Source organism: Mus musculus, chromosome 11 (assembly GCF_000001635.26).
Source record: "Mus musculus strain C57BL/6J chromosome 11, GRCm38.p6 C57BL/6J".
Classification (NCBI taxonomy): Eukaryota; Metazoa; Chordata; class Mammalia; order Rodentia; family Muridae; genus Mus; species Mus musculus.
The window spans coordinates 47,050,657-47,069,035 of NC_000077.6; the positions used below are offsets into that span (position 1 = coordinate 47,050,657).

General features: G+C 40.0%; 1 protein-coding gene across 4 annotated transcripts in view; it reads right to left on the bottom strand.

The window, feature by feature from the left end:
• Nucleotides 1-18,379, bottom strand: part of Sgcd (sarcoglycan, delta (dystrophin-associated glycoprotein)) — a 1,018,375-nt gene that overhangs the window by 79,580 nt on the left and 920,416 nt on the right. Inside the window, exon 7 of one of the 4 annotated variants that reach the window (XM_011249012.2) lies at nucleotides 5,880-8,301. The exons of the other annotated variants lie outside the window; for them this stretch is intronic. Coding sequence (XP_011247314.1) covers nucleotides 8,223-8,301 — 79 coding nt within the window. The 3' untranslated portion in view covers nucleotides 5,880-8,222. Of the gene's footprint in view, nucleotides 1-5,879; nucleotides 8,302-18,379 lie in introns of those variants that run through there. 4 annotated transcript variants of the gene reach the window in all.

Sequence of the window (18,379 nt, forward strand, 5' to 3'; positions counted from 1 at the left end):
CCAAACTCTTGGGATATGTAAAACAAAGCAGAAAGACATTCATCAGGGATGCTCATGGTCCCTCCCACATCCTTACAGCCACTGTGCCTGTATGAGCCATCAAATATTTGGGAATCTGCTAAAGTGTTCAATAAGGCAATGGGCCCATTCTGTCCCTGCAGAAAGGGAGTAAAGAGTATTCAGAAACAAAATAATGATGCTGGTAACTTCCCCTCTTTGTTTCTTCCCCACAACGCTCTCCCTCCCCTTTCATTGACTTTACTTGAACAGAATTCTAATTTGTTTGGCTAGCAGCTACCCTTGGCTGAGTAGCCCATTTGAGTTAGTTCCCTGCCATTCTTTTCCTTGGAATCCTGAATCAGCTGACTCCATGCCACCAGGTGTTTCCTCTCAGCATCTGCTCCTTGTCTTTAATGGCTTTTGAAATTCTGTTCACAGGGTTGGATGATACCTATCCCTGTGAGCAGCATTCTTCTTCCCTCTTACTCGGTGTCTTACTCTTTTGTCAGTTCCTTTATAAAATGCTGTGTAATGTCTTGTGGTTATGCTCTATCTCCTCTGAGATGGATCTATCGCAGACTGATTCCTCTCCTTTCTATGTAGGTTTGGTTGCTTCCAAGGTATTTCTATTCTTTGGGATTTCTGTAACTTCAAATAAAACTAAACAACGAAACTATCCACTTTTAAGTCCCAACCATCCTTTGATGGTTTGTATTAACTGTCATCTTGAGGGAATCCAGAATCACTGGAAAAGGGTTTCTAGGCATTTCTAGGTCTGACTTTGAGAACTGAGATGGGACGACCCATCAGTTGTGGATGGAGCTGTTTCTGGCTGGGATGCTAGACTGTGGAGTAAAGGAACCACATTCTAGAATGGTAGAATGCATCAATTGCTCTCTGTTTTCTGATCATGGATGCCATGTAAATAGTTGCTTTAAGTGCCTACTACCTTGACTTTCCTGCTATGATGGACTGTAATCTTTGACTATGAGCTAGACACACCCTTGCTCCCTGAAGTCACATTTGTCAGAGTATTTTATTGCATTGAATTAATGTTAAACTCTCCAGTGCTTTCTTATACCAGAGTAGCTATTTTTTTTATGCTAGATGTCTCTAACTATTGGAGCTTAGAAGTAGCAAACTACATAGAGCCCTATGAGATAAATCTACAATAATTTGTTTGATATAGACAACTGAGTCATCTCTGCTGTACACCTTCTCTTTCTTCTCATAGTCTCTGCTACAGACCCCAAGCCCAGGAACTGAAACTCCACCAACTTCTGTTCTGCCCAGCTATAGGCTGTAGGCATTTTTATTCAACCAATAGTTTTAAGTTAAGGAACAAAATTTGCACAACAAAATCTGGTAAAGGTGAGAATTCACAATTAGGCCTAGACCTTCAGATATAGAATTAAGATACAGATAGAGATAACAATATAGAGCAACATATCAAAACTCAACATTGATGTGCCATGAGCTAGGGTGTACAGAACGAGCTGTAACCAGTTCTCTTGTAGGAGCCCATGTTTAAAGGTGCTAGTTGTTTAGATACAGTGTTACTTGGGAATGTGCTTATATACTGAAGGGAGTTTGAATGAAGTTGAATATAGTAAAAACATGAAATGAAGAGAAAACGGGTAGATACTAAATAAACTCATACTTTTGATCTCAATACTTGAACGAAAAAGGCAAGCTCAGGTAGGTTCATCATGAGTTTGAGGCCAGCCTAATATACAGAGAAAATCCAGATCATTCCTAGATACACAGATAAACCATGTCTTAATTAATTAATTATTATTAGTAATACTTTTTTATTAGGTATTTTCCTCATTTACATTTCCAAAGCTATCCCAAAAGTCCCCCATACCCACCCCCCCCCCACTCCCCTACCCACCCACTAACCCTTTTTGGCCCTGGCGTTCCCCTGTACTGGGGCATATAAAGCTTGCAAGTCCAATGGGCCTCTGTTTCTAATGATGGCCGACTAGGCCATCTTTTGATACATATGCAGCTAGAGTCAAGAGCTCCGGGCTACTGGTTAGTTCATATTGTTGTTCCACCTATAGGGTTGCAGTTCCCTTTAGTTCCTTGGGTGCTTTCTCTAGCTCCTCCATTGGGGGCACTGAGATCCATTCAACAGCTGACTGTGAGCATCCACTTCTGTGTTTGCTAGGCCCCGGCATAGTCTCAGAAGAGACAGCTATATCTAGGTCCTTTCAGCAAAATCTTTCTGGTGTATGCAATGGTGTCAGTGTTTGGAACCTGATTATGGGATGGAACCCTGGATTTGGCAATCACTAGATGGTCCATCCCGTCGTCACAGCTCCAAATTTTGTCTCTGTAACTCCTTCCAAGGGTGTTTTGTTCCCAATTCTAAGAAGGGGCAAAGTGTCCACACTTTGGTCTTCGTTCTTCTTGAGTTTCACGCATTTAGCAAATTGTATCTTAATTTAATTGTACCTGGGTATCCTAAGTTCTGGGCTAATATCCACTTATCAGTGAGTACATATTGTGTGAGTTCCTTTGTGATTGGGTTACCTCACTCAGGATGATGCCCTCTAGGTCCATCCATTTGCCTAGGAATTTCATAAATTCATTCTTTTAAATAGCTGAGTAGTACTCCATTGTGTAAATGTACCACATTTTCTGTATCCATTCCTCTGTTGAGGGGCATCTGGGTTCTTTCCAGCTTCTGGCTATTATAAATAAGGCTGCTAAGAACATAGTGGAGCATGTGTCCTTCTTACTGGTTGGGATATCTTCTGGATATATGCCCAGGAGAGGTGTTGCTGGATCCTCCGGTAGTACTATGTCCAATTTTCTGAGGAACCGCCAGACTGATTTCCAGAGTGGTTGTACAAGCATGCAATCCCACCAACAATGGAGGAGTGTTCCTCTTTCTCCACATCCTCCCCAGAATTTGCTGTCACCTGAATTTTTGATCTTAGCCATTCTGACTAGTGTGAGGTAGAATCTCAGGGTTGTTTTGATTTGCATTTCCCTGATGATTAAGGATGTTGAACATTTTTTCAGGTGCTTCTCTGCCCTTCGGTATTCCTCAGGTGAGAATTCTTTGTTCAGTTCTGAGCCCCATTTTTTAATGGGGTTATTTGATTTTCTGGAGTCCACCTTCTTGAGTTCTTTATATATATTGGATATTAGTCCCCTATCCGATTTGGGATAGGTAAAGATCCTTTCCCAATCTGTTGGTTGTCTTTTTGTCTTATTGACGGTGTCTTTTGCCTTGCAGAAGCTTTGCAATTTTCAAAGTAAATGGTGAGAAGCTGGAAGCAATCCCACTAAAATCAGGGACTAGATAAGACTGTCTACTCTCTCCCTACCTACTCAACATTGTACTTGAAGTCCTAGCCAGAGCAATTAGACAACAAAAGGAGATCAAGGAGATACAAATTGGAAAGGAAGAAGTCAAAATATCACCTTTTGCAGATGATATGATAGTATATATAAGTGATCCTAAAAATTCCACCAGAGAACTCCTAAGCCTGATAAACAGCTTCAATGAAGTAGCTGGATATAAAATTAACTCAAACAAGTCAATGGCCTTTCTCTACGCAAAGGATAAACAGGCTGAGAAAGAAATTAGGGAAACAACACCCTTCTCAACAGTCACAAAGAATATAAAATACCTTGGCGTGACTCTAACTAAGGAAATGAAAGATCTGTATGACAAGAACTTCAAGTCTCTGAAGAAAGAAATTAAAGAAGATCTCAGAAGATGGAAAGATCTCCCATGCTCATGGATTGGCAGGATCAACATTGTAAAAATGGCTATCTTGCCAAAAGCAATCTACAGATTCAATGCAATCCCCATCAAATTTCCAACTCAATTCTTCAACGAATTAGAAAGGGAAATCGGCAGATTCATCTCAAATAACAAAAAACCTAGGATAGCAAAAACTCTTCTCAAGGATAAAAGAACCTCTGGTGGAATCACCATGCCTGATCTAAAGCTTTACTACAGAGCAATTGTGATAAAAAACTGCATGGTACTGGTATAGTGACAGACAAGTAGACCAATGGAACAGAATTGAAGACCCAGAGATGAACCCACACACCTATTGTCACTTGATCTTTGACAAGGAAGCTAAAACCATCCAGTGGAAAAAAGACAGCATTTTCAACAAATGGTGCTGGCACAACTGGCTGTTATCAAGTAGAAGATTTCGAATTGATCCATTTCTATCTCCTTGTACTAAGGTCAAATCTAAGTGGATTAAGGAACTCCACATAAAACCAGAGACATTGACACTTATAGAGGAGAAAGTAGGGAAAAGCCTTGAAGATATGGGTACTGGGGAAAAATTCCTGAATAGAACAGCAAAGGCTTGTGCTGTAAGATTGAGAATTGATAAATTGGACCTCACAAAATTGTAAAGCTTCTGCAAGGCAAAAGACACCGTCAATAAGACAAAAAGGCCACCAACAGATTGGGAAAGGATCTTTACCTATCCCAAATCGGATAGGGGACTAATATAATTGTATATACTCTTAAACCAAATAACATTTTATAGGTATAATCTTACATTGATAGAGATCTTTATATTTTGATGCAGAATTGAGGTTATGTTTTGTTACATTGATATAGAATTTTATATATTGATATAAGTTTAAGGCTTTCAATGGCATAAATCTTCGTACATTGATAGAAATTTTTAAATTAATTAACTCTGTTACAACATAATATATGTATGTTCCAACTCTTGTATAGGCATTATGCCTATGAAATTCATCTAACAAAACAATGTTTAGTCTCAGTCCTTTTAATACCTTCCATTACAAACTGTTTTAGATAATTAAGTAATACAAGTTAATAGCCAGTCAGTAAAACTGATGGCCGTGTTAGATACTAGCTTGGATTATCAAGGAAATACACATCCTGGGTTGGACAGATAATAGGTAACTTGAGATAGGCAATGTTTGCTTGTTAAGATATGCTATAAATAGATAGATGGTCTTCAAAAAGTTCAGAGACTTACAGTATATGGCATTTAAAGATTTTTTTTAATTAATTTAAGGCTGTTTTGACATTGAGACATTTCAGCTCCTGACAGTACCCCATTCAACTCGGAAAAAGATGAAGAACATCGAAGGACCTCCATTTGGAAATGGCTTTATTTGTGGCAATCTAGCCACCAGGCTAAGAAAATGCCTTACCTTCATCTGCAGACAGGTATCTGTCCATAAATGACAAACAGACACAGGAAAATTGACTGCCAAGCCTGCCAAGACAGGGTAAGCAAGTCCTTCATAATTCCTGCTTTGTGAAAGCACTATCAGAAATTCTGGGCCAGAAGGCTGATGATGATGCTCCAGGCAGTCAACTGTCCGTCTTTTCTATAATCTTGGAAGTGCCTGTCTGCATTTCCTATGTACTCAGGTAATATTCATTCCTTCTCTGGTCTCTGATGGGATTGAAGACTAGCTTGTCATAATCTTACTACAAGCTTAAGTTGTTGAGGATGTAAGAAGATGTTCTAGGTCTTAGAAGGTGGTTTTAGGTTAATAATGCAAGTTAAGATAGAAATTGATTTAGATACAGAACTCTGCAGGATAGGATAGAAAAAAGAATATTTTCTTTTGAGTTGTCAAATATGAATAGACTGGACTTTTTCAATGTAACTCATACCTAATAATTTTCATATTTTTTCATAGTTGTCCTTACTATGTTATTTATTTATTATAAGAGAGAATAAAGGAAAAAATGTTGAGGCTTGGTCTAGTGGTATGTATTATAATACTAAATTCTGTATTCTCACATTTGCCAGCTTTTGTTGTGCAAACCTTATTCCCTAATTTTAAACTATTGGTTGAATAAGCCTATAGTTGGGCAGAAGAGAGGTAGGCAGAGTTTCAGCTCCTGGGCTTGGGGTCTGAAGCAGAGACCATGAGGGGAAGAAAGCGAAGGTGGAGAGAGGAGAAGACACCATGGGGACGATGACTCATGGAAACATGGACATGAGGGTTGGCCAGTCGGAGTAAGAGCAGCCCAAGCAGAACCTGGCAAATTATAACCCAGGGTTGTTGACAAGGAGGTAGACAAAATAACCACTGGAGGCTGATATATGCTCAGCTCTAATGCTGTTAAGGCTTATTATAAATGTAAAGGTTTTGTGCCTTTTATCTGGAAACTGAATGAGTAAAGGTAGGGTTGAAACCCCAATCAATATTAATAATAGCCACAATGTGTCTGCATGTGTGTGTGTAAAGATATTTAGACCTTGCCTATATAATGAACTAAAAGGACTTCAATAGTCCAGAAAAATACAATTTTGTTTTCAAGATAATCTACCTTTTTTCAGTGTTCACCATCCAAGTTACCTCTGATTTACTATGACTTATTTACTTTTGTCCCATAAGTAACTATTGTGTGAAAGTGAAGTTATCTATAGCATCATGTTTTGGGATAATCAAGGAACCATTATAAATAAGAAGGCTCAGAGTAAATTTTCCACAAAAACAGAGGCAGATATGTTAGAAGAGAGATGTGGGGTCTCTGTAACACAGGGCAGAGAGTACAGTCTGAAACATAGATGTTTGCACTCACTATGGATTTTAAGTTGGCAAAGCATTGTAGGAAAGGATCAAGAAAGTCATGACACAACCCATGTCTATCTCCCAACTTTATGTAGCTTATTAAATTAATAAAACTTTACAGAGTGAAAAGTACCACACTGAGATGTTTCCTCTAGTTTAGTGTAATTTCGTTGGTAGGCATGAGCATCTCTCTAGGTTCTGGATATGTGTTCCTTTAAGCTTTGTGCTTGGCTGTCATTCACTTGCCCATATACCTAGATTCTCTCCCTTTAGGAAAACATTTATAGATTTAAGCTTTCCCTTCTGTATTCCATCACAGTCTTTGGCAAGTTACCTCCATCTCTAAAACATGTCAGTAGCTTTAATGTACTTTGCTTTTTTGGGGGGTGGGGGGGTTCTCAATTAAACTTCCCTTGATGCTGTGTGGTGGGAAAGAGATGCACTAGGAGGGGAGGCACTGGCATCAGCTCTACAGTGTCCATTAATCCACTGTGTGTCCCTGTGCTTTCTGTGTCAATGCTTCAGAGACTCCTGGTGCTGATGCTGCTCCCAAAGTCATCATTAAACACTCTCCAGTATAAAACTAAACTTCCCGCAGTCCTTGACCTCTAATGCTTCAAAGCCTCAGAGAACTCAGCCCCTGCTGATGAAATGATGTCCTCTGTCTCACCTCCCAGTAGGACCTGCAGCTTTCTTCCCACATTTCCAATTAGTTTCTGCCTAGTACTTGAACATCCCTTACCCATACTGAATTCATTGTCTTAGTCTTGTTCACTGTATTAAATTCTAAAACCACCTAACACATACCCTGGAGAAACTGCCTTTTTGGCAAAGGCTGCAAAGAATTTTTCATTTATAGCTTGATTTGGGAGAACTAGGGATAAATCAAACCATCGGTAAAAATGAAAATTAACATTTTAAGTTTTTGTCCCCTAAAAATTCTATTCTTGCTACTTGCACATATCTTAGCATGTACTTCACATGAAGCCACCTAAATTTCTCTAGAGACAGCTCCAGATGTTTCACTGGATAGTCATGATATGGCAAAGACAACTGACTGCTGGAGAACCCTGGAACTGTCACAGGCCCAGAGCCCATAGTGAGGAATTACAGGGTCATCAACTACCTAAGAGAAAAAATTCCAAGTGATGTTTTGACGACTTCCACCCAACTTCTTATTGCATAGACCTTAGGTCCTGTGAAGAAGGCAGGTTGCTGGTCTCAGCTCAGAAACTCTAGCTTTGCCAGCAAGCAGGAGGCCCTAGTCACTATCCAACATCCTAGGAACTCAAGTCATTCAGCTCTAGTGGCTGAGCCCTACAAAAGTCTTTAGAAAACAATTATGGGACCATGCTTGAGAAACAGCCAGAAAACTGAGAGTTCCCATTGCTTTGTAAATAGTCAGGTGATCCTGTCAGTGCACTCTAGCTTTCATACAACATATCCTGAGAAACTTGACCAACAGAGACTAAGGAATACAGATGAGCATGCCTGTCTAACCACATATGATCACTGAACAAGCCTTTCCTGAATGGCTGAACTACCAAAGCCTCCAGAAAGCTAGCAAACTAAGGAGACCCTATTCAGTGCCCCTCCTAACAGTAGGGTGGCCTGTTCTCAGAACCTAAAGTTATTGAGACTTTGAGAAACAGATACTTATCTTGGATTCAGCCACCCATCCTCATCCCTGGTAAGAAGAGAAGCAGAGCTTCAGTAGTATGGCTTCCAGATAGGCAGAGGAAATACCTACAGCACAGCAGGACAAGTATACAGTTGATAACAGTTAATTATCAACAGAGTGCACAGAAAAGAGTTTGCATGGTGTCAATACACACAAAACATATTTGTCTGATGTGATGGAAATGTCATTTTTCTTGGTCTGATCAATGTACATTGTGCACCTATATTGAAATGTCACACAATAGTCAATAAATATGCACAAATATAGTGTCAACTAAAAATAAAAACATACCATGTTTTATAAATAGAAATCTTTACATCACTTCATATAGTAAGAAAAATATTAGATTTGTTTCTTGAACTCTTCACATTTGCTGCTTCTGTGTTTTATGTCAGGATAGCTGTGACGACCCTTCCCAAAATGGTGTCATTGATCTGGGTTTCCATACTTTTCCATCGTTCATTACATTGCAGCTCCACAAGTAAGTTTGTAACATGTCATATTTGATTTTTAGTAAGCAAATTCTTTAAAAACTATTTTAATTAATTCCCAGAGAATTAATGATGTGATTTGATCTCACTCTTTCCTCTATATCCTCTTCCCACATACATCCCCACCTCTAATATCATCCTTTCCTAAGTTTGTGTACTCTGTAAGCAAGATTTTGAGAAATATGTGAGGCAGGAAACATGTTTACCTTTTAACCCTTCTTCATATATATTCCAAGCAAGATTTCACTAAATCCAGTTGGCCAGTAATATTCAGTTTAGGTAGAGTGAACTATTCTCATTATTACTCTGTTATTAAAGAAAATGCTACTACGGGTAGATTTTTAACTGGTTGTAGAATTTCTTGAAGCAGATACATTTGACAAAATCCAGTTTTAGAGGACAGTTTAGTACTAAGAAGCTTCAAATTGAAAATACATCAAGAATACAGATGATAGTGAAATATTTGGAAGTTAGTTTAGTGATAAACATAGTAGATCTGTTTTTGTTTCACATGTATGTTGGTTACCTCTATGTATGCTGGTTACCTACATATAACCTGGTTGCCTACAGGTTATCAAAACTTTTGTGGCTTTTTTTTATTAGATATTTTCTTTATTTCCATTTCAAATGTTATCCCCTTTCCTGGCTTCCCCTCTGAAAACCCCTATCCCCTCCCTACTCCCCCTGCTCACTAACCCACCTGCTCCAGCTTCCTGGCCCTGGCATTCCCCTATACTGGGGCATAGAACTTTCACAGGACCAAGGGCCTCTCCTCCCATTGATGACCAACTAGGTCATCCTCTGCTACATATGCAGCTAGAGCCATGAGTCACACCATGTGTTTTCTTTGGTGGTTTAGTCACAGGGAGCTCTGGGGGTACTGGTTAGTTCATATTGTTGTTCCTCCTATGGGGCTGCAAACCCCTTCAGATCCTTGGGTACTTTCTCTAGCTCCTTCATTTGAGATCCTGTGCACTGTCTAATGGATGACTGTGAGCATCCACTTCTGTATTAGTCAGGCACTGGCAGAGCCTCTCAGGAGACAGCTATATCAGGCTCCTGTCATCTAGCTCTTGTTGGCATCCACAATAGTGTCTGAGTTTGGTGGTTGTATATGGGATGGATCGCCAGGTAGAGCAGTCTCTGGATGGTTATTCCTTCAGTCTCTGCTCCATACTTTGTCTCTGTAACTCCTTCCATGGCTATTTTGTTCCCCCTTCTAAGGAGGACTGAAGTATCCACACTTTGGTCTTCCTTCTTCTTGAGTGTCATGTGTTTTGCAAATGGTATCTTGGGTGTTCTGAGCTTCTGGGCTAATACCCACTTATCAGTGAATGTATATCATGTGTGTTCTTTTGTGATTGGGTTATCTCACTCAGGATGATATCTTCCAGATTCACCCATTTGCCTAAGAATTTTATAAATTCATTGATTTTAATAGCTATGTAGTAGTCCATTATGTAAATGCACCACATTTTCTGTATCCATTTCTCTGTTGAGAGATATCTGGGTTCTTTCCAACTTCTGACTATTATAAACAAGGCTGCTATAAACATAGTAGAACATGTGTCCTTATTATACGTTGGAGCATCTTCTAGGTATATGCCCAGGAGTGGTATTGCTGGATCCTCCAGTAGTACTATGTCCAATTTTCTGAGGAACCGCCAGACTGATTTCCAGAGTGGTTGTACCAGCTTGAATTCGTTTAGCTCTGTGCCCCATTTTTTAAATAGGGTTACTTGGTTCTCTTGAATCTAACTTCTTTATCATCCTAACTTTGTATCTGTCTCCAATATTATTTATTATCTGTGCCCCAGGTGCCCTGGAGACACTTTCATGATCCATCATATCAGGTATATACCTTCATGTCTCCCTGTGGTACCCAGAGCTGCAGAAGAGTTTGGACCCACGCTTTTGTGGAGGACACTGATCTACTCTTGAAGCCAGCACATTTTTCCCATTGTGCCCTCCCTTTGTATGTAGTTGTATTGCACTGACTTTCAGACTTAATAGCTGATGTGTTCCTTGAGGTGGCACATGGCTGGAGGACTTATGCATTCCTAATATGTCTCCACTGAGGATCTGTGTATTCCTTGAGTAGATGATGTATAGGACTTTACAGAGTTGTTACAAACCCTCTAATTCTCAAAGAGTCCATTTTAATCTGAACTTTTGTACTTAACAGTATTAGCATCTGCATTTCCTCCAAATATGAAACAAAGCTTCCGGAGGGCAAGTGCTTGGTAATCAGTGATAGAGGAAGACCATTGGCTCCTGGGTCGGTGGTCTAAGAGTAACAGCTCTTGAGTGGCAAACGATCAAGTACAGAGTACGGATTAAATGGGATAAAAGGCAATGCAAGCTAGCAAGGCCCCAGCTGGGAGTTTGAAGGCTACGTTTTTAGTGCCTAATGTCCAGCTTAGCTGTGTCCTGAGAAATGAGTCATTCTCTCTTTCTTGAACCTGGCTTTTCTCATTCATCACATGGCAGGAGTAAACTTGATAATATCCAAGGCTCCTAGGAATCCTTTTCTTTATGGGTGGTTGCTAGGTGTGTCTCACATAGTGCTATCAAGCCCTCACAAGGGAATAAGATATAAATACAATCTGAGTGATACAAATTGTATATGTGAAGTGACATTTCACATGTACCTCATACATATGAGCATTATTATATTAATTAAAATGTGAAAGAAAGAGAAACAAGCACGTTACCATACTCAGCAATTCTCACTGAATACATAAATACTCAAAGACACTTTACAGAGACACTCTGAATAGCTCTCCTGGACTTCCTTTGAAGGGAATGTATTTTCTTTTGTCAGGAAGAAACTTTTATGTGCACCTTGAGGGAAAGATAAGATCCTAATGCATGATTCTGTAGGAGCCTGAGTAACTAAGACAACTGTACTGATCAACACTAGAAAGAATCACTGTGGGGGAGAAATGTCAGAAGGGCAATGTAGAGAAGAGAAACAAGAAAGGAAGAACTGGAAGAGATGGTGTAATAGGTATGTAACCTGTGGCTTTAGGTTCTAAAAGTATTTACTATTAAATTTTTGCTAATTTTACTTTCATAGCATTTTTATTAAAACCTTCCAACCTCTTTATGGCAGTGTACAATCAATTTTTTTTTGGTTAGAATCCACTGGGGAGAAATGTGGTGAGTTCTAAGGCTTTTCTGGGATATTCTATTGGATAGACAACTGGAGCAGGAAGGGACTCCATTAGTGAGGGAAGTTCATGCATTTCTCATAGGTGGCATACATGTCAATTGATGTATATGCATAGCATCTTCCAAACTATGGACATTGTACATTTGTGAATTTGTTATATTTTTCTGGTATGAGGCAATATGTGTGTGTGTGTCTGTGTTCTGTGTGTGTCTGTGTGTGTGTGTGCGTGCATAATCATGAAAGGCTATTGCTAATGTTCTTGGTTATCCTACAGAGTGTGACAGAATATCCAATTTCTGGAGACACTGCATACTTATATCATAGGATATGGAAAAATCAAGCTAGTACTGACCTGAAAGCTTCATTCCTACTGACTAGCTTTTTTTTTTTTTAATTTCTTGGATATTTTCTTTATCTACTAGAGTATAGGCAGCCTTTTAGGACCACATTGCTGATGAAAACTTATTCTGCATCTCCCTTCAGCCATCACCTGTCAGTGGCTGCTCAGCTTGGGGAAGGTTGCACATACAGCTGGCACTAAATGGATTTAATTTTGTTGTTGTAGTGGTCTTGCATTTTTGTTTGTTTGTTTGTTTGTTTGTTTTTTGTTTGCTTTTCAGATGGATTTGGGAAGAAATAGTGCTATGAGTGATAGTGAAGAGAGAGAATGGGGTGGATTTGACCAAAACACAGTCTATGTACATAGAAGGTTTTCAAGTAATTATAAAAACCAATATTAAGATAATTTTCTGGCAATCAAAAGTGAAATGCCCTGAGAGAGGGAGTGTTTACTGTTATTTAAATGAAAGTGATAAAACAATGTAGTGAGCATACTTACAAGTACAGTGCTAGAACAAAATTCAAAGCTGAAAGAGATCACAAAACCAGACAGCTGTTCTTATAAAGGAAACCATGTTTCCCATTATTGGTCAAGTGAATTTTGTATCTATCACTTTTAGGGTAGAAAAACTAGAGGGAACATTAACCTTAAATGGTACCCAAGTGACACATGGACAGCATAGTATTAGGGCATTTGACCAAGCCCACACCAATGCTACTTTTTCTACCCGTCTTTTCGACATTCCCTCCCAATTATATGCACAGCCTTGCTTGTACTTACTTGAATAAAATCAACAATAAAATTTTGATGTGCTCAACGCAGTGTCGGTACCCTGCTGAATTATCCAGGGATGTAATCAACATCATAACAAGGAAATTGTGAGCCTCTCTGGTGTGGAAGGTGCTGCAGTATGTTCCTCCCACCTCCAATTAAACTGTGACTAGTGTGAACAGGGCCAACACCTCTGCTGCAGATCACTTCCTGCATCTGGAGGACAGGGAGTTCTCAGTTGCTCACTGAAACTTCCCCCTTGTTGCTTGGTTTGCAAGCAGTCATACCACTCTGCATAAACTCTAATTTCCTCTTTGTTATCTTTGCTTCCTTCAGACGAACATGATTCACTGAAGACATAAGAATGAACCATTACCCCTGATGTAATGGCTGCCTGACTTGTCAAGAGGGAACTGCGTCATGATCAGAAGGAAAGCAAGGAGAATTCCACTTGTAGATGACAGGAGCAGCCTGCAGTTTTCTGTTTATTCTTTCATATCTGCATACACTTATTGAAAGCTGCTGCTGATTTTTATAAAGTAGTGTATAGACTCATAAGGTTACTGTGAACAATAATCTAACAATACTGCTCTGTCTACTTAAATCCAACACCTGCTCTAATCACCATCATCATTCATCGGCTCGCTTACTCCCCACCCCACCCCCAACCATCTTCCCAACTGCCCCCCTACCCACTTACTAACATGCTCTCAGTGTCTTCTCCTGGGCTAGGACAGTGTCATCACCTCTGAAGAAGAGTATCTTACCAGCCTCAGTTCCTAAACTTGACTGTACCAAGGAGACATTAGACATGTTTTAAGCAATTCTAATATCTAGTACAAACCCCTAAAGATGCTAATTCATCCTTCTGAAATAGCCTAAAAATCAGGATTATTTTTTAATGCCTTACATGGTTCCAATATGAGATCAAGTTTCAGAGTTAAGGGCTAAGGATTTACAACTCATTAAAAGAGACAAATATTAAACAAGGGATAAACTGATACTAATAGCAGTTATTATTGCATGCTGACAAAGGTCCTGGTGACTGCTGTTTCTCTCCTTTTGGCTAGCTCCATCAAGCTTCCATAGTCAAAAGGACCAGGCTCAAAGGGAAGCTCTTCTGTTCCCACCACTTTCTTTATGGTGTCGGTGTGGCCATTGTCACAGACAGTGGGGTATCAGCGAGGCTCTGAGCAGGAAGTTGAAGTTGAAGTTTTTTTTTTTTCTGTCTTCAATTGACTCTTCCTAACGAGAAGCTCAGACAGCATCTTTTCAGAAATGCAATAGGAAGCATAAGACAATCTCCATGTCACTGAAATGCCTCCTCTTGCTGAGAGCAGACATAAGTTAACAGAAAGAGAACATTTTAAGGTTGGGAAAGTAAGGAAAAATTCCTTCCCTTTTGGGGGCACAAATATCCTCATGCCCACAGGTCCCTCAGGAACCCAGCAATGTTAAACACGCAGAGGTATTTCCTCAAATGAAGAAATACCTGTTTTCCAAATAGAAGGCTATAGTGGAATTTGTTAATGGCCTGGTGAACTTTTTGCCTCTGTAGAGGCAAACCTCAGCCACCTTTTGCTATAGAGGTGGTCCTCATTCAAAATGTTTATCCGAGCCTCTTCCTTCCCTAGACAGTGAGCTACTAGCTAACAGAACCTATCCTCAGCAGGGATATCATATTTACTTTATAGCATGCTGATCTCTGTACTATTTTGGTCAGCGATCTCACACCAGATCCTAGGGCCTTGAGCTATGTAACCCATTCTTATGGTTACCTTGTAACTAAGTTTCTATATAGTTACATCTTAAGCTTTCTTCTGCATCTGGAATTGGAATGATTGTTGCCTGGAAACTTCTTCTAAAATTGTAGTGTTTTAAATACACAATGAACAGAGTGGCATCAGGCTCTCTTGAGTTTTTGAACCAGGTTCACAAGTCAATCTGAACTGAGTTTCCATTCTTTAGTCTTTGTTTTGCTACCTGCTGTGTCATCTGCAGCCCCCTCACTTTCTGAATTCCTCGATGTCCTTGTCCAAGTCCCCAGACCTCTATGAGCATCTAGTGCTCTACCTATAAACTAGGCAAAACTCCACTGTCTCTCCTGGGGCACAGATTAAATGATGTTAGAGTAGTTGAAGTAATGCTCAGGAAGGAGTTAGGTAGTACGAGACAGAAAAATGTACTGGAGAAACGCCAAGCACCCTGCTTAGGTATTCAGTGCCTTGCCTGCTAGAGCAGAGCGTCCAGAAGAGTAAGGATCAAGTCTGTCTTGCTCATTAGTGTGTTCCTAGATCACATTCCAGAGACATGATAGCTATTCAAATTCTAGTGGAAGCAATGCATCTATTTGGGTTACATTTTTGTAAGCCAAGCCACCTACTTGGCTTACCCTTAAAAAAAGCCTTTCTTTGGCTGGAAAGCACACGGTCTGGAAGCAAATCATCTCAAAGCACTTTAGGTGGGTTCCCTTGTGAAGTGTTCCCCCAAAGGTATTTCCCCTGTTTTCTCTTCTGTTATGTTTCAAACCCAAGACAAATGGCTGAGGTGCCTATTTAACATATCAAAGCAGACCTGGTTACCAGTTTCTCCCAGCATCCACCAGTCCCTATCTGTTACAGGGTATGGTTGACATACCCCTGCCTCCTACTAGAACTCTCCAGCCCAGGTATTGGGCTGCTCTTCCCCTAGAGGCTCTTCTCTGAATAATCCAGATATTTTGGTTACCTGCCCCTTTTGTACCTTTGACTTCCTGGCTGTTCTACCCTCTCCTCTCCCTTCCTCTCCTTCTCTCCTCTTTTTCTTCCCTTTCCACTCTCCTCACATGGTCCAGCTTAGCTTTGTCATATCCACTCTGGGTTCTTCCAGATGTTTCTGTCTCTGGCTATGCTCGACAATAAACTCTCTCCTCCACCATACCTAGAAATGATCATGTCCTTTCCTTTTTCTTTCTTTCTTTTTTTCATTTATTCTTTTGTCTGTATCCTCTTAGTTCATTAAGCTACTTAAGCGGGACATGAAAGTGTTGAAGAACCAAAGAGATAGCACTACTTTGCTTTCTTCTGTGCTAGGCTGAAACTACTCCCTCTTGTGTCAAGTGCAGCTCAGAGAGCACAGGGATCCCTAGCCATTTGTCTTGGGTTTGAAACTTAACAGAAGAGAGAACAGGGAAAATAACTTTGGGGGAACAATACTGATTGTGTGCTATCCATTCCCTAGACTTCTTTGGTAGCATGCATTTGTATGATACTGGCTTTCTTAAAATCATTGTTCTGACTTGATTTAAATGGTTCTAAGAGTATTACATATCTGTTACCACCAAACAATTTGCCTACAAAAACCACAGGGGGAGAACATTATATCTTACTGGTGAGTCTGACCTAGCAATAAATTGTTGCTAAGTTTGTTGGGCCAAGTGGTACAGGCCTGTAATTCCAGCTACTCAAGAGGCTGAGGTGGGAGGATTGTGAGCTTAGGACCCTCCTGAGCAAATTAGTGAGACCTTTGCTCAAAAAAATAAAAAGAAGGAAAAACTTGTTGCAGCCCTCTATAGTTGTAAGATAAAAATCTGTGTAAGTCATATAAAAAGAGAGGTAACCATTATGGCCATTGGGGGTGGGGTGGGGGTAGGGGAACAGTGTAACTCATAAAGGGCACAATGTAATGAAGAGGCAAAAACTTTATGGATATATGCAAAAATAAATGGGCTATCTCTAGGATAGTATGCAATAGTATATATATTCCATTTCATCTTCCAGTATAGCAAGGGAAGGGCTATTGATTGCTGGCAGCAGTTGGTCACAAAATAAATGTGCCCTAATGAGGCTTCTTGTTCCTGGGATGTTCTGCCTCTTATGGTCCTCTAAGGAGTTGATTTCAATCCTCAAAGCCCTCCAGAGAATGGCTGCAGGAGTCAGACAGGATGGCACTAAGTCACTCTAGTACTGGCAGACTTTTAATACCTTTTGACATGTACATGCAATATTTTTCCATTTTTCATGTATGTAGTAATACAAATATTCTATAGAGATGCACGTGCCTTTGTATATGTTTCTTTCTTGACTCTGTAGGCAAGGCTGGCTTGGCATTGTACATTCTCGCGCCTCAGCCTAATACTGGAATTGCAGGAGCCACACCTTCCTTCTCTTTCATTTTAAAATACTATCACCTCCCCATCCCATCCCATCCTGCGACTTAACTCAGAAAAATGTTCAGTTCAAAAGCTCTCTGCAGTATGGATGCTTATAAAATGAATCTTTGCATTTACAATCATAATGCCTAGAACCTCATTCTGTCTCTTGATAGGTTTTGTTCCTCAAATGATTTCTCCTTGGAAAACAGATGCTGTTGTATCCTGCCTTCAGCTATGGAGTGAACGCCTTCCCCTTAAGAAACTTTCAGCAGGGCCAGAGTACACTTTTGATTTTGGGACCAACCTGGCAAATTATTCATCTCACATTTGTTTGATTGTTGTTTGAGTACCTTGCCTTGTAGGAAACAGTCTATTAACTTGTTGCTGGCTGTTATCTCAAAGGCATATGCATACTGCAGGCAAATTTCCAGATTACCAGGACAGATTCCCTGCCTTTTCAAGGATGAATGATAATGTGTTGTTGCAACAACACAGCCTCTGAAGTGAATGCTCATTATGTTTCTCATTCTAGGAAATATGGCGCACGCGCACTCACACACACACACGTATATTATGCCATTTAGATCTCATAGATGCTTTCTTAGTCTTGGTTTCATTCTTACCCCATTGCCACAATTTTCACAAATGAGGAAACTGAAAGACTCTGTCAAAGTCTCTGGCTACTAGGGAAGAAACTGCCCAACAGTCTTGAACAGGGCCAAGATCTGACCCAAGTTTTGAGACCTTTAAATATCATTGAGCAGGACTAGGAAAATGTGCTTCACTGAGTGGTGGATCTATTGCCTAACATACATGGGGCCTTGGTTTCATTCTTTAGCATGACATCATCACTTCTAGGCAGACCCATGCATGTTATCTTAGTACCCTGAGCTCAGAAGGCTGATGCAGGATGGTCCAGAGGTCAATAGAAGCTTGGGCTACATACAGAGATTCTCTCTATAAATAAAACAAAGGCATAATCCCTACCACACCCAGATATTGAGTTAGGGGCCTGTTCATTATACCTGACAAGAGCTGTTTCAAATGAACTCACCTACTTTCTCATCTGTTGTAGAGGAATGAAGAAACCAATGCCTCCAGTGTGGCCTTTCTTGTTGTTTTTGTTTGTTTGTTTTGTTTTTAGAAAGAGTTATTTGAGAAAATGCTCTAAAATTATTAACACTTCATATGACTATGATGTGTTCTCCAAATACCCATATCTTAAGGAGTAGAG